Raw genomic sequence first — 23124 nt, forward strand, 5'->3', positions numbered from 1 at the left:
TGTAGTTTCACTCTATGGTACAGATCTTAGATTTGATACATAAACATTTGTTTCCTGTATATCTTCACAAGTATATCCCCTAGACCAGGGCTAAATCATCTATCTGCAACATTCAGTTGAGTGCCTACCACAGAGTAAGCACTCAGGGAAAGTATGTTAACTAGAAACATCTTCAAATCACACAGTTTAGTAGCACAAAATACAAATACATTGCACACTTTTAAAATGCACAAGGATGCCTATTAGGTATAATTGTGTGTATGTGTAAATTAGTGCACAGCAAAGACAACTCAAGGTAAAATAACCACACCCTTGAAAATACAGTTACATTTCACAAGTGTTAGTGTGAAGTGTTCTTTCAGATGTGAGTGTAATTCAGATGACTAGCTCTTTCCACATGGGTTCAATGTTCAAAGAAAATAGTATTGTTGGGTTTATGGCTAGCTAGACACAAGCCACTGGAGACCTTCCCAAGGTGCTGATTAATCATTAGAAGAGTCGGTCTACACTGCTAGGCTCTTGAAGGCCTTCTCACATTTTTTGTCTATATTACTGAATGAGGACAAACAGATACCATTAGTTTTGAAACAATCATTTTCAAATTTGCCTCTGACAGTTTTCTTTTCTCTCCCCTAACCAACACTATAGTGGAATATATTACCCTTCATATGACTCATTGCATCATAAATCTGAGATGTGTCTGGAATGAAATTAGACAGTTAGGTCACACATCTTGTTTTCCACTATTTTCTGAGTCTGAGTAGAACAAGTCTGAAATTGAGGTATGTAAGATACAAAAGTCTTCTGATCAGAAGTTCCTAAATTGAAGTTATTTTCTACAAGGTGTGAGCAACTTTCTTGGAGGATTCTGATGTCGGTGAATAAACAGTGGGATGGGAATGGGGACAACACTCTTGACTCATCAGTCAAAAGCACATCACTGTCTCTCTTTTTGATTGAAGTGACTCCTAAATAATAGACAGATTTTTCGTCATTATTTTCTTCAGGGAAATTTCCCTCGAGTTTCAAAAGTTCATCCAATCCTCCTGAGAATGGAAGGTGTGGTGAAATTATATTGGGATGCTGATCTGATAATATAAAAAATGCCTGGGTTTCTATCTCCCATGAGTTATTAGAGAAAGAATCCTTAGGTAGAGAATTGTTGTTAGAGAAGCATTTGCTGACTGAGCTATTTACAAGCCCTTGCTGTTCCTCAGTTTCACCTGATTTAGAGTTGCTGAGCAGGGTGGCATATTTAACAGAGGGTTGTCTCTTGCTTTCCTCCTCACAGGTTATCTCTGTGCTCTCAACCTCAGAGAAGTGAGCATTGCTGCATTGGTCACTAATACAAATAGAACCCTTTTCAAGATCCCGAGTAACCAAAAGTAGAGAGACTGTAGTTGGTGGTACCATCTCATCTTTATTTTTCCATGATGTATCAACACTGATATCTTCTGAAATAGTTTCAGGCTCCAAAAGAAGAGGACCAAATGTCACTGATTCTGTATGCTTGATAAAAAGATGCTCAAATGTTTCTGGCTAAAAGAAAAGACACATTTTAATACTCAATTGTGTTAATTTTTTTTTCTTTTTGCTTCACTGTGATATCATGGAAGAAATAGAAGTGTGAAAGGTTAATACCAAAGGACATAAGTCAAGCACAAATTAACTGGTTTTGGTCTGAAATAAACAGATCAAAAATCATAAGGGAGAGGCAGTATAAGATAGTGTTTAAAAGTGGGATGAGACAGACATGAGTCATTCTGTTTCTATGACCATGGATAAGCACATCAACCTCTCTGCCTTTCAGTTTCCTCATCTGTAAAATTGTGTTCAATATTTACTTCATGGTGTTGTGCAAGGAATAAATTAGATAGTGTCTGAAAGTGCTTAGCTCTCAATAAAGATTGGTTACTGTAATTAGAAAGTGCTATCTTCAGAAGAATTCTTAATATTTTATAGCAAATTATACATCCATGAACCAAAAAATTTAACCCAAGTTTAAAAAATAAATTGATATAAAATTGAATGAGCAAAACAACTTGTCCAAAGATAGCTAAAATAAGTACTCCATGACATAATATATGATATGAAGGTAAACTATATGTGGCCTTATCTGCCTTACATCATACTGAAAATCTGTTTATGACTATCAGAAAATAAGAACTAAGAATATCTGTTTGTTGAAAACAATGAAGGTGAAAGAGATGATCACAGACTTTTAAATTACCATTCCTTAAAAATAACTTCATATAAAAATACAAACTATAGGACACGTGGAATGAAGACAAAGATGCAAAACAAATGTACATCATATTTTTTATAAGAACAGTGGTTACATCACAACAAAAAATCCTGCCAAGCAGCTACAAGCAAGAATCTGTGCACAAAAAAAAGCTCAACATACAATGTAAACACGTTGAAAAAATAAATGCAAAATAAAAAATACTGTAGACACATCACATTAAAAAATTAACACAACTAAATGAAGTGCTATAGAAAATGTGCTCAATTTTTTGTTATACATATAATTAAACTTTTGAATTTTACAATTTTTAAACTAATAGAATGAGTTCAGATTTATTGCTTGAAATAACAATATAACCGACTATTCTTCATACTGGCAAATATATTCCATATAAAAACACAATTCATTTAACATAGTTTTGAACTCTTAAATGAAATATATTGGTGATTATAGCCAAAAAGGAATAAATATATGAAACACCAACTATAATGGAATAGACTTATACAGATATTAAAATACTGCATAATAACAAATACTATATTAACACAACCTTTTCTCTTATTCTATGAACATAGTATGTGAAGAGAAAACTGTTCCTGTGCCTATTTTCTTTCTGACAGAAATATATTAGATTTATAATTTCCTTCAAATATTTTCTTGCTCATTTTGTGTTTCTTAAGGTTATGACTATATATGTACTGAATTTCTTAAAATTTAAAGTAACCTAGAAATTAAGATCTCCAAATAAAGGAATGTCGTGCTATCAACATGAAAACAAAAAATACAAATAGCACATAGCATACAGTCAAACTCACAGCTGTTCTTCAAATGACGTGTTTGGAATATTTCATGCCCTCTAAAACTTCATAATTGGTAACTAATTATTATGTCAAATAACTTACATGTCTTCAAATGCATTTGATGAAAGAGTTCACTAATAATTAAGAAATCACATATCCATAAATTATTAAAGTATATTTTATAAATGGGTCACAAACATTTATTAAAAGTATGTTTATTAAAAAATCATTTCAATCACCATATGCATCTAATTTTTCAAGATTTTAGAACAGTCTGGAAGCATATTGAATATGTATTCAGCTGGTAAGAATTAAAGAATATCCTTTCATATTTTCACACTTCAATTTTACATTACAATGTCTATTTAAAGTTAGTGAAAGGGGAAAGGACACATTCTTCCTGATTTGGGGGGGGGCGGTTTAGATTCAAATCAAACTATGAATGGAATCTAAATGTAAGTAATATATATGTAGCCTAAATCTGAGTATTATTTGGGTTCATCAAACAGAGGCTTTGGTTTATTTTGAATGTGAGCAATATACCTCACAAGTTAAATTCATAGAAATAGCAGGTGGTCTTTTTTTCAGGTAGAAAAGTCCTATGTTTGCCTTGAACTAGTTCTAAAAACTCCAGAGAGTCTCCTTTTTTGCATCACTGCCCACTTACCTGACTGCCAGAAGCTTTGGGTGGTTCAGTGCAAATAAATTAAATTTAGTAAAGAATTTCATGAGGAGGTTGAATTGGAGGCTGATGTGTTTTCTGATCTGGTCAATTTGACCTGGATATGTCAGGTCATCCTGATACAAACTGTAACTTCTATTGGCCTTTGACCAGAACAAACTGTCTTTCTTTGAACTGAAATGGAAGTTAGCACTTAAGCCATTTTTAAGGCTATTGAAAATGAAAATTCCTATATTGATCAAAGTTAGATATACATAAAAGCTATCAATATAAGACATTCAAAAGAATACCCAAATGGGTCAGTTTATAGGCTGAAGTGTCTAAAAGAATATAAAATGGACAATTTTGGACATAAAAATATGAACTAAATATTTTGACTGCATCCTATATTTAGAGCCATTGTATTTGCAAAGCTATGTGTCAGAAGTTGCAGTTTTCACCTAGTCACAGCATAGTCTACTACATATTTGATGATGTCTAATAAATCTGTGGTAAGAGCAACAGTCATAATTCTTTAACATTTCATAACCAAATGACAAATCAAAAGCTAGATATCATAAATATTACTTTTTAAACTTTAGATGACTTGAAAAGTAATCATACATCCAAACTGAATTAGACTCAGACATACACCTTGAGCCCAAATTTACCCATCTATTTTAAGTTCTACATCAACATAATCCACCATATTTTAGTTCTCAATAGTTCCACCAAAATTTTTTAGATTGTCTCCCCTTCTTCAAAATGTAAAAATCTTCTAATACTCTATAGAATGTTGGGAAGTTGGTAGATTGGGTTCATCTGTAGTGATCATGATTAGACTTCAAAGAATGTCCATTCTCTGTTCAGATAAAATAAAACAAAATAAGAAAGAAAAATAAAAAAAATCACTCAGAAAGCAAAAGATAAAAGATTTCAAAAAGATGTTCTGTCAAGCATGAGTTCTGGATTATAAATTCTTGCGTTATACTACAGTAATGCATGTTTTTAGGAAAAGATAAAATTCTGACTTAAGGTGGCCTCTAACATTTTCTTAATGCATGCCCAAATATCACACTCTAAGGACACTCTTAATGATCCCAGAAAAGGAAAAACTGTAGAGGAATAACAGAATAAGTAGAATGAGAGAAAAACAAAGAGCTGGAAAAATAAAAAGGAAGTAGAGGAACAGCACTATTAAAGAGTTTGGAACAAGAAAGAGTAAAATAGTGTATCTCTGAAAACAAATATTTAAAAATTAAAAGAAAGAAGAGTTGAAATAGTGAAGAAGAATAGAACGACAGAATCATTATCATGATTTTTTTTAATCTAGAAAAATGTTCTAATAAATCATCTGGTCCACATTTCTCCCTTTTTATAGACAAAGCAATCAAGCATTAAAGTTGCACAGCTAATTATAGCAGAGTGAGACCCCTGACTTTTTTTCTACTCCAACAAGCTTTCTATAATACAATGGAAGATGAAAAGATATTCCAAACACAAGTAAGGAGGAGAACATGTTGTTTTGCTTTTTCTATTTGTTGTCATAGATTTGAGCTGATTAAATTCATCCTCTCTTCTGGTTCCTTATAACCCAAGGACATATATATAGATATTAAGAAGAACAAGAAAATAGAGAAAACTGAAGTCATATTTTAGGGATGTGAAATATATACTTCTAAGCCCAGTCATGTGCCCTTCTAGAAAGAACTTCTTACTCAAAGCTGTACCAGCTCTTCTACACTTCTGTATGGCCATTCTAGCAATTTCAGGGATGCTCTGCCTCAGATCCATGAGGATGGTGTTCTGGGAGCTTGTGGGTTGCTGAGCTTCTTATTTGGAGAGCTAGAACAGGCTGAAGAATCTAGGATGGTCTTTGAACCACAAGAAAAAAATCCATTTGTTTTTAGATTTAACACTCTTAAGTAGGGTGTTAAGTGGAGTACACTCTTCTGGAAATGGTCATAAATGTAGACAACAAAGGAGCAGGGTTAGACTCCTCCCACCTCAAATATAGATGGTTTGGATTTAGAGGAAGAAGGTAATATTTTAGGCAAAAATGCTAAGGAAAAAGGTAAAACAAAAACAAACTGGCTACAGTCTTTTAAACACTGCGAAATTTGAATTAGAAGAAAAACAAGGTTATTGACCCACTGCAATACATTTTCCTACCACAAGAATTCAACCTTTGTTTAAAATTTTTATTTTTATCCTCTCTAAAAACTTTTTAAGAGATTCTGGTTTTTTTCATTTATTTTATTGGAGTATAATTAATTTACAATGTTGTTAAAGATTCTGATTTCTAAAGTATCATGAGAAATGGTGTAGAGAAGTATTCTCGTTCAAGATGGCAGTTTGAGCATATATATTTCTCTCTTATCTCTGTAGAGACTCTGTTAGGATGAAAGTATATGAATAAATCAAATATATACCCACAACAAAGAAGATAGTCTGAGAAGGTTAAGGGGGAATGAGATTTTGAATTTCTAAAAGATGGAAAACCAAAGGAGATGAACAAAGGAAGCTGCAGACCAGAATATCTCCAGAGTGGGCTATAGCTGAAAAAAGAAAGTTTGCCCTGTTGAATACAGTGGAGATGGGAGGAAGGGTGATGGGGGGCGAAAAAATGGAAGGTAAAAACACAGGAAGAAGCGAGACCTCTGGCTGAAAACTGGAAACTCTGCATATGAATGGGGATCTTCTAACTCTGCTGCACATGGAAGAGCCTTCATACTCCCCACACCCAAATTGAGGTTTTATTCTCAAAAGTAATTAAGAAATTATCTGGGAAGGAGACCTTCAAGATGGTGGAAGAGTAAGACGTGGAGATCACCTTCCTCCCCACAAATACATCAGAAATACATCTACATGTGGAACAACTCCTACAGAACACCTACTGAACGCTGGCAGAAGACCTCAGACTTCCCAATAGGCAAGAGACTCCCCACATACCTGGGTAGGGCAAAAGAAAAAAGAATAAACAGAGACAAAAGAATAAGGATGGGACCTGCACCTCTGGGAGGAAGCTGTGAAGGAGGAAAGGTTTCCACAGACTAGGAAGCCCCTTCGCAGGCGGAGATGGGGGGTGGCAGGGGGAAGCTTCAGAGCCACGGAGGAGAGCACAGCAACAGGGGTGTGGAGGGCAAAACGGAGAGATTCCCGCACAGAGGATCGGTGCCGACCGGCACTCACCAGCCCGAGAGGCTTTTCTGCTCACCCGCCGGGGCGGATGGGGGACTGGAAGGTGAGGCTCGGGCTTCAGAAGTCAGATCCCAGGGAGAGGACTGGGGTTGGCTGTGTGAACACAGCCTGAAGGGGGCTAATGCACCACAGCTAGCTGGGAGGAAGTCCAGGAAACGTCTGGAACTGCCTAAGAGACAAGAGACCATTGTTTCAGGGTACACGAGGAGAGGGGATTCAGAGGACCGTCTAAACAAGCTCCAGAGACGGGTTCGACCCACAGCTATCAGCACGGACCCCAGAGATGGGCATGAGACGCTAAGGCTGCTGCTGCAGCCACCAAGAAGCCTGTGTGCGAGCACAGGTCACTGCCACACCTCCCCTCTGGGGAGCCTGTGCAGCCCGCTACTGCCAGGGTCCCGTGATGCAGTCACAACTTCCCTGGCAGAACACACGGCACACCTCAGGCTAGGGTAATGTCATGTCAGTCTCTGCTGCTGCAGGCTTGCCCCACATTCCGTACCTCTCCCTCACCCCATCCTGAGTGAGCCAGAGCCCCTGAATCAGCTACTCCTTTAACCCCATCCTGAGTGAAGAATACACGCCCTCAGGTGACCTACATGCAGAGGCGAAGCCAAATCCAAAGCTGAACCCAAGGAGCTGTGTGAACAAAAAACAGAAAGAGAAATCTCTCCCCAGCCTCAGGAGTAGCGGATTAAATCTCCACAATCAACTTGATGTACCCTGCATCTGTGGAATACCTAAATAGACAATGAATCACCCCAAAATTGAGGCAGTGGATTTTGGGAGCAACTGTGGACTTGGGGTTTGCTTTCTGCATCTAATTTGTTTCTGGTTTTATATTTAACTTAGTGTAGTATTTCAAATTTATTATCATTGGTAGATTTCTTTATTGATTTGGTTGCTCTCTCCTTCCTTTTTTTTAGTATATAGTTTATATATTTTTTTTCCTTTTTCTCTGTTTGTGACTCTGTATGTGTATGCTTCTTTGTGTGATTTTTGTCTGTATATCTTTGCTTTTACCATTTGTCCTAGGGTTCTGCCCGTTTTTGTTTTTGTTTTTTTAAGTATAGATTTTAGCACTTGTTACCATTGGTGGATTGGTTTTTTGGTTTGGTTGCTCTCTTTTTTCTCTCTCTCTTTTTTAAATTACTTTTTAATTTTTTTATTTTAATAATTATTTTTTATTTTGATAAATTTATTTTCTTTTTTTCTTTTTTTCTCCCTTTTCTTCTGAGCCATGGGGCTGATAGGGTCTTGGTGCTCTGGCCGGGTGACAGGCCTGTGCCTCTGAGGTGGGAGAGCCGAGTTCAGGACATTGGTCCACCAGAGACCTCCTGGCTCAACATAATATCAAATGGCAAAAGCTCTCCCAGAGATCTCCATCTCAACATAAAGACCCAGCCCCACTCAATGACCAGCAAGCTACAGTGCTGGACACCATATGCCAAACAACTAGCAAGACAGGAACACAATCCCACGCATTAGCAGAGAGGCTGCCTAAAATCATAATATGGTCACAGACAGCCCAAAACACACCACTGGACACGGACCTGCCCACCAGAAACACAAGATCCAGCCTCATCCACCAGAACACAGGCACTACTCCCCTCCACCAGGAAGCCTACACAACCCACTGGGGGCAGACACCAAAAACACCAGGAACTACAAACCTGCAGCCTGCAAAAAGGAGATGCCAAACACAGTAAGTTAAGCAAAATGAGAAGACAGAGAAATATGCAGCAGATGAAGGAGCAACATAAAAACCCCCCAGACCAAACAAATGTAGAGGAAATAGGCAGAGTATTCAGAGTAATGATAGTAAAGATGAACCAAAATCTTGGAAATAGAATAGAGAAAATACAAGAAACATTTAACAAGGATCTAGAAGAACTAAAGAGCAAACAAACAATGATGAACAACACAATAAATGAAAAAATTCTCTAGAAGGAATCAATAGCAGAAAAACTGAGGCAAAAGAACGGATAAGTGACATGGAAGATAAAATAGTGGAAATAACTACTGCAGAGCAGAATAAAGAAAACAGAATGAAAAGAATTGAGGACAGCCTTAGAGACCTATGGGACAACATTAAACGCACCAATATTCAAATTATAGAGGTCTCAGAAGAAGAGAAAAAGAAACTGACTGAGAAAATATTTGAAGAGATTATAGTTGAAAACTTCCCTAATATGGGAAAGGAAATAGTTAATCCAGTCCAGGAAGCATAGACAGTCCCATACAGGATAAATGCAAGGAGAAACACACCAAGACACATATTAATTAAACTATCAAAAATTAAATACAAAAAAAAATATTAAAAGCAACAAGGGAAAAACAACAAATAACATACAAGGGAATCCACATAAGGCTAACAACTGAACTTTCAGCAGAAATTCTGCAAGCCAGAAGAGAGTGGCAGGACATATTTAAAGTGATGAAAGAGGGCTTCCCTGGTGGCGCAGTGGTTGAGAGTCCGCCTGCCCATGCAGGGGACACAGGTTTGTGCCCCGGTCCGGGAGGATCCCACATGCCGTGCAGCGGCTGGGCCCGTGAGCCATGGCCACTGAGCCTGCACATCCGGAGCCTCTGCTCTGCAACAGGAGAGGGCACAACAGTGAGATGCCCGCGTACCGCAAAAAAAATATAATAAAAAAAATTAAGTGATGAAGGGGAAAAACCTACAACCAAGATTAGTCTACCCAGCAAGGATCTCATTCAGATACAGCAGAGAAATTAAAACCTTTACAGACAAGCAAAAGCTAAGAGAATTCAGCACCACCAAACCAGCTTTACAACAAATGCTAAAGGAACTTCTCAAGGCAGGAAACACAAGAGAAGGAAAAGACTTACAAAAACAAACCCCAAACAATTAAGAAAATGGTAATAGGAACATACATATTGATAATTACCTTAAATGTAAATGGTTAAATGCTCCCACCAAAAGACATAGACTGGCTGAATGGATACAGAAACAAGACCCATATATATGCTGTCTAAAAGAGACCCACTGCAGACCTAGGGACACATACAGACTGAAAGTGAGGGGATGGAAAAAGATATTCCATGTAAATGGAAATCAAAAGAAAGCTGGAGTAGCAATTCTCATATCAGAAAAAATAGGCTTTAAAAGAAAGACTATTACAAGAGACAAGGAAGGACACTACATAACGCTCAAGGTGTCAATCCAAGAAGAAGATATAAAAATTGTAAATATGTATGCACCCAACATAGGAGGACCTCAATACATAAGGCAAATACTAACAGCCATAAAAGGGGAAATCGACAGTAACACAGTCATAGTAGGGGACTTTAACACCCCACTTTCACCATGGACAGATCATCCAAAGTGAAAATAAATAAGGAAACACGAGCTTTAAATGATACATTAAACAAGATGGACTTAATTGATATTTATAGGACATTCCATCCAAAAACAACAGAATACACTTTTTTCTCAAGTGCTCATGGAACAATCTCCAGGATAGGTGATATCTTGGGTCACAAATCAAGCCTTGGTAAATTTAAGAAAATTGAAATCATATCAAGTATCTTTTCCAACCACAATGCTATAAGACTAGATATCAATTACAGGAAAAAAATCCGTTAAAAATACAAAAACATGGAGGCTAAACAATACACTACTAAATAACCAAGAGGTCACTGAAGAAATCAAAGAGGAAATCAAAAAATACCCAGAAACAGATGACAATGAAAACAGGATGACCCAAAACCTATGAGATGCGGCAAAAACAGTTCTCACAGGGAAGTTTGTAGCAATACAATCCTACCTCAAGAAACAACAAACATCTCAAATAAACAACCTAACCTTACACCTAAGAGAAAGAAGAACAAAAAAACCCCAAAGTTAGCAGAAGGAAAGAAATCATTAAGATCAGATCTGAAATAAATGAAAAAGAAATGAAGGAAACGATAGAAAAGATCAATGAAACTAAAAGCTGGTTCTTTGAGAAGATAAACAAAACTGATAAACCATTAGCCAGACGCATCAAGGGAAAAAGGGAGAAGACTCAAATCAACAGAATTAGAAATGAAAAAGGAGAAATAACAACCAACACTGCAGAAACACAAAGAAGGATTATGAGAGATTACTACAAGCAACTATATGCCAAAAAAATGGATAACCTGTAAGAACTGGACAAATTCTTAGAAAAGCACAACCTTCTGAGACTGAATCAGGAAGAAATAGAAAACATAAACAGACCAATCACAAGCACTGAAATTGAAACTGTGATTAAAAATCTTCCCAAAACAAAAGCCCAGAACCAGATGGCTTCACAGGCGAATTCTATCAAACATTTAGAGAAGAGCTAATGTTAATCCTTCTCAAACTCTTTCAAAATATAGCAGAGGGAGGAACACGCCCAAACTCATTCTACGAGGCACAATCACCCTGATATCAAAAAAAGACAAAGATGTCAAAAAGAAAGAAAACTACAGGCCAATATCACTGATGAACATAGATGCAAAATCCTCAACAAAATACTAGTAAAGAGAATCCAACAGCACATTAAAAGGATCCTACAACATGATCAAGTGGGGTTTATCCCAGGAATGTAAGGATTCGACAATATACGCAAATCAATCAATGTGATAAACCATGTTAACAAATTGAAGGAGAAAAACCATATGATCATCTCAATAGAGGCAGAACAGCTTTTGGCAAAATTCAACACCCATTTATGATAAAAACTCTCCAGAAAGTAGGCATACAGGGAACTTACCTCAACATAATAAAGGCCATATATGACAAACCCACAGCCAACATTGTTCTCAATGGTGAGAAACTGAAAACATTTCCTCTAAGATCAGGAACAAGACAAGGTTGTCCACTCTCAGCACTATTATTCAACATACTTTTGGAAGTTTTAGCTACAGCAATCAGAGAAGAAAAAGAAGTAAAAGGAATCCAAATCGGAAAAGAAGAAGTAAGACAGTCACTGTTTGCAGATGACATGATACTATACATAGAGAATCCTAAAGATGCTACCAGAAAACTACTAGAGCTAATCAATGCATTTGGTAAAGTAGCAGGATACAAAATTAATGCACAGAAATCTCTTGCATTCCTATACACTAATTATGAAAAATCTGAAGGAGAAATTAAGGAAACACTCCCATTTACCATTTCAACAAAAAGAATAAAATACCTAGGAATAAACTTACCTAAGGAGACAAAAGACCTGTATGCAGAAAACTATAAGACACTGATGAAAGAAATTAAAGATGATACCAACAGATGGAGAGGTATACCATGTTCTTGGATTGGAAGAATCAACATTGTGGAAATGACTATACTACCCAAAGCAATCTAAAGATTCAATGCAATCCCTATCAAACCACCAATGGCATTTTTCAATGAACTAGAACAAAAAAATTTCACAATTTGTTTGAAAACACAAAAGACCCTGAATAGCCAAAGCAATCTTGAGAAAGAAAAATGGAGCTGGAGGAATCAGGCTCCTGGACTTCAGACTATACTACAAAGCTACACTAATCAAGACAGTATGGTACTGGCACAAAAACAGAAATACAGATTAATGGAACAGGATAGAAAGCTCAGAGGTAAACCCATGCACATATGGTCACCTTATTTTTGATAAAGGAGACAAGAATATACAATGGAGAAAAGACAGCCTCTTCTATAAGTGGTGCTGGGAAAACTGGACAGCTACATGTAAAAGAATGAAATTAGAACACTCCCTAACACCGTACACAAAAATAAACACAAAATGGATTGAAGACCTAAATATAAGGCCAGACACTATCAAACTCTTAGCGGAAAGCATAGGCAGAACACTCTATGACATAAATCACAGCAAGAACCTTTTTGACCCACCTCCTAGAGAAATGGAAATAAAAACAAAAATAAACACATGGGACCTAATGAAACTTAAAAGCTTTTGTACAGCAAAGGAAATGATAAACAAGACGAAAAGACAACCCTCAGAATGGGAGAAAATATTTGCAAGTGAAGCAACTGACAAATGATTAATCTCCAAAATTTACAAGCAGCCCATGCAGCTCAATATCAAAAAAACACACAACCCAATCCAAAAATGGGCAGAAGACCTAAATAGGCATTTCTCCAAAGAAGATATACAGAAATCCAACAAACACATGAAAGAATGCTCAATATCACTAATCATGAGAGAAATGCAAATCAAAACTGCCATGAGGTATCACCTCACACCAGTCAGAATGGCCAACATCAAAAAATCTACAAACAATAAATGCTGGAGAGGGTTTGGAGAAAAGGGAACCCTCCTGCACTGTTGGTGGGAATGTAAATTGGTACAGCCACTATGGAGAACAGTATGGAGGTTCCTTAAAAAACTACAAATAGAACTACCATACGAACCAGCAATTCCACTACTGGGCATATACCCTGAGAAAACCATAATTCAAAAAGTGTTATGTACCACAATGTTCATTGCAGCTCTATTCACAATAGCCAGGACATGGAAGCAACCTAAGTATCCATTGACAGATGAATGGATAAAGAAGATGTGGCACATATATACAATGGAATATTACTCAGCCGTAAAAAGAAACAAAACTGAGTTATTTGTATTGAAGTGGATGGGCCTAGAGTCTGTCATATACAGTGAAGTAAGTCAGAAAGAGAGAAACAAATACCGTATGCTAACACATATATACGGAATGTAAAAAAAAAAAAAATAAGGTTCTGAAAAACCTAGGGGCAGGACAGGAATAAAGACGCAGATGTAGAGAATGGACTTGAGGACACAGGGAGGGGGGAAGGCTAAGCTGGGACGAAGTCAGAGATTGGCATGGACATATATACACTACGAAATGTAAAATAGACAGCTAGTGGGAGGTGGCCGCATGGCACAGGGAGATCAGCTCGGTGCTTTGTGACTGCCTGGAGGGGTGGGATAGGGAGCGTTTTGGGGAGACACAGGAAGGGGGAGATATGGGGATGTGTGTGTATGTATAGCTGATTCACTTTGTTGTAAGGCAGAAACTAGAACACCATTTTAAAGCAATTATACTCCAATTAAGATGTTAAATAAATAAATACAAAAAAAAAAAGCAAATTATCTGGGGAGGAATCTAGTAGCTGTGAGGTACTGGTGTCTATGACCATATCTCTCCTCATCTAGCCAGAGCCCTGTCCACCCATGTAGGCCAACAATCCCTGCTTATGTGCATTATGCTCTCCCAGTCAGCCTTTCTATTATTTCATTCTTAAACATGAAAGAAAAACAAAGGGCCTCTAGATATATGGGGAAATTGTGAGATTAAAAAAAATAAAGTCAAGATAAATAGGAGGAGAACAGGATCCTAGCAGAAACAGAGAATTCAGGGAATAGAAGAAAATAGAATTTCTAAAACAAACAGTGATCCTCTAAATTGGTATTTCTAGTAAGACTTAAGAAAATATTTCATGCATAAAACCAGGACAGAATACAATGAAAATGAATACTTGGAAATTTAAAAATATAAATAGCAAATAAATGTCTAATAGAAGCACCGAGGAAAACAGGGTATGGCAAGGTCTCAAACACAAAACAAACATATTAGAGAAGTGATAAGAAATATAGAAGATCTATGCAGAGGGTTCAACATCCATGTAATACAGATTCTAGAAAGAGATCCAAAAAAATAAGAGGAGAGGAAGTTATCAAAGAAATAATATAATTGCTTAGAGTTGCCAGGAGACATGGAATCAAAAGTGTCTTCAAATGAGGACAAAGTTACATGAAAAAGAACCCCCTTAAATAGGTTTAGACCTATCTCTAAAATTTTAGAACATCAATAATGGGGAGGATATTTTAAAAGTCAGAAATCTGCAAGTAACCAGTGAGGAGTAAAAATCAGAATGGCATCTGACTTCTCAGAAGTGATACTGATGCTAGATGATAAGGCAGGAATTTTCTCAAAGTTTTATTGGAAAGGCTCGTCGACCTGGAAATTGATATTCCACCAAACTATCAAGCGAGGAAGGCACAATAAAAAGAATTTCAGGCATGCACAGACTCCAACTTACACAATATTTCCTGGCAGGTCATATAAGGAATTAGTTAATTAATAAGGAGGAAGGGAAAAATATCTAGAAAACAGTATCCATTAGAAACCAGTTAAGGGAAAATTCAGAGTGATGGCTTGCAGCAATTTTAGAAAAGGCCTAATCCAGATTGCAGTAGGAGGATAAAGGGTTTCCTGGACAGGGTGCCCTGGGAACAGGTCTCAGTGAAGAAGCTTATATAATAGCAGCACACAGAAGGTTAAAAAAAACATTTTTTTAAGAAGCAATTAGAAACTCCAGAAAAAGCAAAACAAACACAAAACAAAACATAAAAACTAAAAATGAAGCCAAGTAAAATTTGGCACAATTTAAATCAACAGGGTGGAATGTTTCTAAAATTTTTTTGAAAAACATTCTCCTGTGACCTGTCTCCTGGAACCACCAAAAACTGTGGTAATATAATCACATATTACTTGCTTCTGCAAGGAACAATATTTACATACTCATAACAATGCAAATGCAGTCTATTGGGTTTTTTTTTTTAAATGAACCCATAGACAAACTATAGCACAGAACATATTATCAACCCTGACTTAAGTAAAAGTGTAAAGTTACAGTTGACAGAGATTGGGAAGTGGAAGGAGAAATGGAGGGAAGGGTAAGAGTGCTAATGTCTTTATTTTATTAAAAAGAAAAAATGGGGGAAGGGGAGCTCCAAGAAACAGTCTCTATTTCGTTGATCAAGAAATGGAGTTTAAGAAGATTCTTCTGAGATTGCAGAGTGATTACTGAAGGAATTGAAAAAAGTGACAAACTATATATGGTAGGAGCATGGGGAAAGAAGGGGAGAAAAAGTATGTGTATAAGTAAATCCTCATTATAGCCAGAAATTAGTAAATAATGTCTACATTTCATAATGCCATAAGCATATTATTTTTAGAAATATAAAGGTGACCTGCCAGAAAAATTAAAAGCAAACCAGTTTAAAGTAATGGCACTTGGGAAACAAGACTAAAGGTAGAGAAGGGTGCAGAAGAGACTATACTGTCCAATAAATGTTTTTCCATACTATTTCACTATTAAACCATGCACACTAGGCATACCGTAATGCAAAATTATTTTTTTTAAATAATGGGACATATCAAGGCATATACTCCCAGAGAACAAAGAGACATATACAACCATGTGTCCTGTAGCATTGTTTGTAATAAATAGAAAAGAGTTTTCTATCAGCAGGGGAATGGATATATGAATTGTGGTATGTATTCATAGGATGAAATATTATGGATCAAATGATTAAACTAAATGAAATATATCAACATGAAGATATCTCGAAAAGAATGCTGAGAAAATAATAATTTTTGAATGATATGGGAGATGTATTAACAATAACCAAATGTATTATTGTTCATTGGTCATGGATACATACATGCAGGTGTAAGAAAAAAGGTGTTGTATAAAAGCATGAACTAGACAAATACATGCTATATTCTTGAAAGTGGGTGCCCTAGGAAGGGAAGGAGAGACCAAAACTAGTAAGGGCAACAAGGAGGACAAACTTTTATCTATAATTTTTATTAATAAAAATATATGAGGCAAATATGAGAAAATTTTAAGATATTGTGTTAGTACACAGACATTTTTATATTACTCCATTTTATGTACTTATATTGTCTTAAAATAATTTTAAAGGGTAAAAGGAAATGGAACATACAAAAGAAAGAAACTCAAGGGGAAATTATGTGAGAGAATTTTCATCACATATGGTATCATCCTATACTAACGTTGTTTTAAACAAATGTGGGGTTTTGGGGAAATACCTCAGAATACTGGCTTTTTTCATCTTTGATTTGAGTACTTACAGGTTTAGTATGGATTTTGATTTACTATAAAGGGAAGGAGAATGACAGCTTAAAAAGTGGAAGAAATTAATTAATTTTAGGGGACATTTTAGAAAGCAGGTTTATTGTCTAGAAATTACAGGTATAGATAAAAATCAATGTTCAAAAAGATCTGAATTTGAAGAACAAATTAAGGGAAATAGTTTATACAAAAATTATTACCTCCTTTTAAACAATACTGTATTTGAATTGTTTTTAAAAAACAATGGGCTCCCATAGTCTGTTTGCTTTGCAATGTGTTGTGGGTTTTTTGTTTGTTTCCTTTTGTTTTAGAATTGGAAATCTCAAATTTTGCTTATCCATTTCATCATTTGATGGATATTTGGGTTGTTTCCATGTTTTGACCATTATGAACACTGTTGCTATGAACATTCATATACAAGCTTCTGTGTAGATATATGACTTCATTTCCATTGGATATATACCTCAAAGTGGATTGTTGGGTCATATGGTAATTCTATGTTTAACTGTTGGAGAACTGTCAGACTATTTTCCAAAAGCGCTGCACCATTTTCACATTCCCATCAGCAGTGTAGGAGAGTTACAATTTCTCCACATTCTCACCAACACTTATTATCTGTCGTTTTTATTATAGCCATCCTAGTTAGTGTAAAGTGCTATCTTGTGTTTTTGGTTTGCATTCCCCTAATCGCTAATGATGTTGAGCATATATATATTCACTTGTGCTTATGGCTATTGGTACATCTTCTTTGCAGAAATGTCTATTCAGCTCCTTTGCCAATTTTTTTGCGTGTTGATATGCGTAACATAAAATTTACCATTTCAACTATTTTTAAGTGTATAATTTAGGGGCATTAAGTACATTAAGCAATACATTGTTAATATGGAATTGATGGCTAGGGTATCAATGTGAGTCCGATGGACCTGAGTTTAACCAAGATTTTCACACCTACAGGCTGGATGATCAAGACAAGCTACTGAACCACTCTGTGCCTCAGTTTTGTCATCAGAAAATATAAGGCTATTAGGTCTACGAGAGAATTAAATAAAATAATATGAATATGAAAGTATGGAGCAGATAGTAAATTTGTCTTGTCCTCTTTAGAAATATAATGTGAATTATACTATATTACTTTTCCCTAAAAAATATATTTTAGTTATTTAGGAGATTAAAGTAGAAGATGAAATTTTAAGAAGTTATTGAATTTTAGAAGATTAGATTTTTATCATTAGTAAAACTTTTGAAATTATATTCTTCTTTACTCTTCAAATATTCCTGATATATTCCAAAAACTGATTTATTCCTAATTGTGTACCTGTTAAACCCTAGTAATAAACTAAGCATCTTGAGGGCTAGTTATGCTTAAAGAATATCTTAACAAGATTATGAAGGCTAACACTGGCAAAAGTAAAAAAAAAAAAAAAAAATCAGTCTTACAAATAAAGACATTCACACCTACTGTACTTAAAAAATTCTTCACACTTCCTCAGTTTACCAGAACCTGGGGAAATGTGATGATATTTCCATCTATTGTATATGTCTGCCAGATGATCTGCTGTGGCATTACACTCCTCCTCAGGGAGCTCAGTGGGGTAGTGCATAGGCTAAAAACAGTCACTGACTGAACCTACATCCACCAAGTGGTTCCTTTGTGTTGGGCATTTTCTGGAAAAGGGAAAAGCCATTTGGTGCAGGTTCAAACTGCATTTTGCTGAGGTGGGCCTAATCATTTCCCTGCCCTGGTAAACACTTAGAAACCATTTTCCTGGTGGTTCATAGAGGAGATTTCAGAGCTTAACATATTGAAGACAGAGTGTTTCAGCTTCTCTGAAAGAGAAAGTAAGATTGTAATAATGCAGTAATAATGCAGTTATTATAACAGTAATAATGCAGTTATTCCCTGCATTTATATGTACTGACATGGTGAAGCTTTTAAGTTTTTATTTAGATAGGTATTTAGATTTTTTAGACAAAACTCCTCTCACACTAAAAGAAGAAAAAAACCCAATATTTAAGAAAAATCATCTCCTCCTTACTCTTTGTCTTTTAATCTCCCTGCTTTCAGCTTGCAAATGTGCTAAGGTACTTCCTACCACAGGGCTTTGTATTCACCAGTGGACTTGCTGGGCTCTACCCTCCACCACAAATCCTAGTTAATGACTGCTCATCTTCCAGATCTCAGCTCACCCCCGTCCCACACACGACACTCAGCACACTGGGCCCTTTCTTTCACAACACATAGTTTATCATTATTAGTGTCTGTAATATTATCATAATATATATTACATATAACATATATTATGTATATTATTTGTTATTTCAGTTATAAATTGATTAATGCTTATCTTCCCCATCAACTGCACGCTCCAAGAGTTCCTGTTTTCTGACCATTTTAACCCTAAGGCCTAGCATAGTGACTGGCATAGGATAACTATTCAATAAATACCTCTTGAATGAATGGATGGAATGAATTAATGAATTTTAAAATAAATAAACCATTTTAGAGAGAGAAAAGAAAAGTTCTTTCTATTCTGCTTTTAACCAAGTCACTCCTCTATGACCTCACTGTCTTAGATGGTAAGGAGAATCTCTTACAAATTGTTTTCCCAGAGCCTAGCAACATCCTAGACTTACATGTAAATACTTATTTTCATTTTGTGCTTGCTGAATGAATGACAAACACATACATATGGCTGAAATATCACTATCACTACAATAAACATCACTGTAAGAATTCATAACGGAAGAGAAAGAAGAGGAATAAATACTTTACTAATTGAAAAAACCATCAGCTCTGCTTTAATGAAAGGAGACTCCGTGTCTTACAGTGAGTAAGGGCATAGCTGAGAAGTGTATGGGTGTGGGGCTGGTTAGATTCAAGCTAAGTGAAGTTTCTATAACAAGAATGACCATATGTAAAACTACACTGCTACCATGTTTGAAGATATGGCACTGTCTCTTCCGCTGAAAGATTACAATTTAAATGTCTGCATTATTTTGCCCACATTATTACATATCTGTTCACTCATTCATTCATCAGTAAACTGTAGAGCAGTGTTTTCTAACCACAAATCATATCCGTTAGTATGTGAATGAATGTAGAGGGTTGTAACCAGTATTTTTGAAATGAAACAGAATTTTGAAAACAGAGGGTGTTGCAAATAGTAAAACTGTTTTGAGCATCTTTTGTTTCAGTTTTGCACATTATCTACATCTACTCATTTACTAGGTTGCAAGGTAAAGCATTTTTCTCACTGTGGGTCATAGTCAAAAAAAAACAAAAAATTGAAAGCCAGAGAGAACACTTACTAATAGAACAGGCTCCAAAGTCAGACAAATTAGAAAACTAAGCCAGACTCTAAAACAAGTTACTTAACCATTATAAGCTTTAGGTTTTTTCTTCTATAAAATGGAGATTATAATACTTATCTCACAGGGTAACTGAAAGAATAACATAAAACATGTAAATATGTAAAATAATGATAACTAATATTTGTTGAGACAATACTATGTTAGAAGTACTATCTTCTTTAGTCCCCCAAACAACCCAATGAGGTAAGTTCTATTAAACCTCATTTTACAGGAGAGGAAACAGAGATACTGAGAATTGAAGTAAAAAATCTTAATGAGTGTAAGAATATGTATCTCAGTGACTTGCACATAAATAAATGGACATTATTATAAGATAGCAGCAAGTCATTAATAAATCCTGACCCTAGTACTTTGCCTTTAGCAGGAGAAGCTCAACAATAGTTGTGATTGGTAAAACACAGCCCTTGAACTCAGAACACTCTTCACAATAAAAAATAAAATGCTCCAGGAACTTAAAGGGGGCAGAAATTCTTCTGAACTACATTTGTTCACAAAAGGCTTGGGGAAAGAAGAGCTTAGAGCAAGGTCTTCATTGACGTGGAAGGGTCTGTAGAGGTGAGGAGAATAGTATAGGCATGACTAAGGCCCACGGACAGAAACAATGAAATCTGTAGGTTGACAACAGATTGTAGAGAGAAGTCACTGAGTACTTGATCTTGTAACTAAAAGAAAACCACTGAAGACTTGTAACAGTGACTAATGATGACACAATTATTGAGACTGCATAATAACCTCCATATGATTATTGTTCAAAACAGCGTGAAGATATTTTGCCATGAAAATTGAATTCTATTTTCCCAATTTTAAGGATGGAAAACCAACCTTGCTTCAAGGGAAATTATGGGAATTAATGATACATTTGTTAAACTCTAGAGTTTTCTGAGAAATTCTATTATAAAGTGCAAATTATTTGATTAGAGTTGACTGTCTCATAAAGTAGCTTGAAAGGAACTATCTTCATAAATGTAAGTTTTATTATGATAATTGCATTTTTCAGATTGCAGTATTTGAGGAAAGGATTATTTATATAGCTTTTAATTGATTTAAGTAATTATGGAGATAATTACAAGGGTTAAAAAATATTGATTCCAGCCTTTTCCTAAGGACAATCAATTTATACCAAAAAAGTATATACAAATATTTGTTCTCCACCAGATTTGACTCTAATATTCTAATATTTATTTTATTATATACTGTGACACAGAAGAAAGATATGTATTTGTTAACTCAGATGATAAACTACCTATTGAATTTTTTTGTCCCGGTTTCAAATCCCTGCATCTTGCTATTCTTGAAAACAAATAACAGACTCATATTAAGATGAATTGAATAAAATAAGATTTAAACCTTATCCTTAAAATGTTTTAAACCTTAAAAATGTTTGAAGCTCTAGAAGGCATATAGCATCTAAAATGTGATCTTATGTATTCTGGGGTTTAAAAAACTGAAAAAGGGACCTTCTGAAAATTAAGTCCTTGTGCCCAGGAACAATTCTTGGGGTTTGGAACATCTTCCCAAAACAGCTTTTTCATCCTACAAAAGATAAACAAGGCATTATAAGTAAAGAAAAACATTCACATTGAAAATGTTAACAGTTAATAAATGTACAAACTAGAAATTTATCTACCAGACTGCTTATGCCTCAGTAGGATAAGATTCACTTTCACATGCTCTACCATGAAGATCTCTACCAACTTTCTGTCTAGACCAAAGTTAATGATCACTATAATAAACATAGCCAACTCTTATTGAAAACTGTTTGCCAGGCACTGTGCTAAATGCTTTGCACAGGTTTTTCTCAGAGAAAATTAAATATTAAATATGGCCATCAATTGAGTTTCAGAAACAATTCTACTGGATGTGGCCCAATCAGCTCACTTGACTGAAAGGTAAATTCAGATTGTAAAATCACTTTTCCCTCTTCACTGCTAGAAGACAAAATTTTCTGTAGAGATTTGGCATGTGTGAAATAACCTCAATGGTCTGGACCTCTCAGCACAGAGTAATGGGGCACCCGAAGAACCATCCAAGAAATTCAAGGCCATTTGCCAAACCAAACAGAATGGAGCCACTCGGCGCTGACGTTTAAAAAGCAGAATACCTACTGACCATAAGTGAACTGACGGCTTCAGATAAATCTTCACCACTAAAAGTTCTCAACCTTGATTGTACAACTCTGAAAGCTATTCTTCTCATCTCTAAGAACATACTGTCTAGGATTTCCTATTATAAGCTTGTTATTTCATGAATGTATATACAGTAAAAAAAAAAACACAAAATCTAATTTCTTCCCTGAGGCTTATGTGTACTAGCAAAATGGAGTGTGGTTTCCTGAAATCAGGCTTTTTCTTTTTATGCCATCTCATTGGCATCAAATATATATAAAAATATTTAGAACACTTTAGTGTTTCTGATTTGGATTTAAAATCAAGGTTTAAATATGTTCAAGATTTTAACACCAAGTACAATACCTTTGGTGTGATATTAACAAGGTTCCAAGCAATAAGATGGAAGAGGAAATAATTATTGGCACAATTACATATAGACCTGCATCATGCTGGTGTTTTTCATCATCTGAAAAAGAAAAAAATTCACACAACACTGAAGCTTGAGGAAATAACACCTTTCTGGATCAGAAATTATAATAGACTTTTTTTCTGATTTCAACATAAATCTGAATGACCTTTAAAGATATAAAAATCAGAAAGAGGAAGATAAAAGTATAGCTTTGACCACATTAATAAAATTATTATTTTGGTCAGAATGATGCTTCTTGTAATTTAGCAAAACATTTTTTCAAAAGTATTTATTTGCCAGCTCTCTCCATCTGGTCACTTTTAGGTTATATGAGTCCAAGTGTCAATAAAAGTTGTTATGATGACTCTTTGTTTCAGCATCTGCTTTTAGAGGAGGCAACCTACAACACCCACCAACCTCTACCTTGCTCACTCCAGACACATTGACC

The 23124-nt window shown here is 35.5% G+C and overlaps 1 protein-coding gene across 3 annotated transcripts in view; it reads right to left on the bottom strand.

Annotated features, from left to right (window-relative positions):
- Positions 1-711: 711 nt before the first annotated feature.
- LEPR (leptin receptor) overlaps positions 712-23124 on the bottom strand; it is a gene marked incomplete at its 3' end in the record, with an annotated part of 93031 nt that continues 70618 nt past the window's right edge. For 2 of the 3 annotated variants that reach the window (XM_081225605.1, XM_081225606.1), the window contains exons 18-20: positions 22631-22733; positions 21617-21692; positions 2306-4571 (exon numbers count right to left, since the gene is read on the bottom strand). In XM_081225605.1, the coding sequence (XP_081081731.1) occupies positions 4554-4571; positions 21617-21692; positions 22631-22733 (197 nt within the window). Of the gene's footprint in view, positions 1540-2305; positions 4572-21616; positions 21693-22630; positions 22734-23124 lie in introns of those variants that run through there. The other variant, XM_081225607.1, reaches the window with a different exon arrangement.

Source organism: Mesoplodon bidens (genome assembly GCF_964165515.1).
Source record: "Mesoplodon bidens genome assembly, chromosome: 2".
In the NCBI taxonomy this organism is placed as follows: domain Eukaryota; kingdom Metazoa; phylum Chordata; class Mammalia; order Artiodactyla; family Ziphiidae; genus Mesoplodon; species Mesoplodon bidens.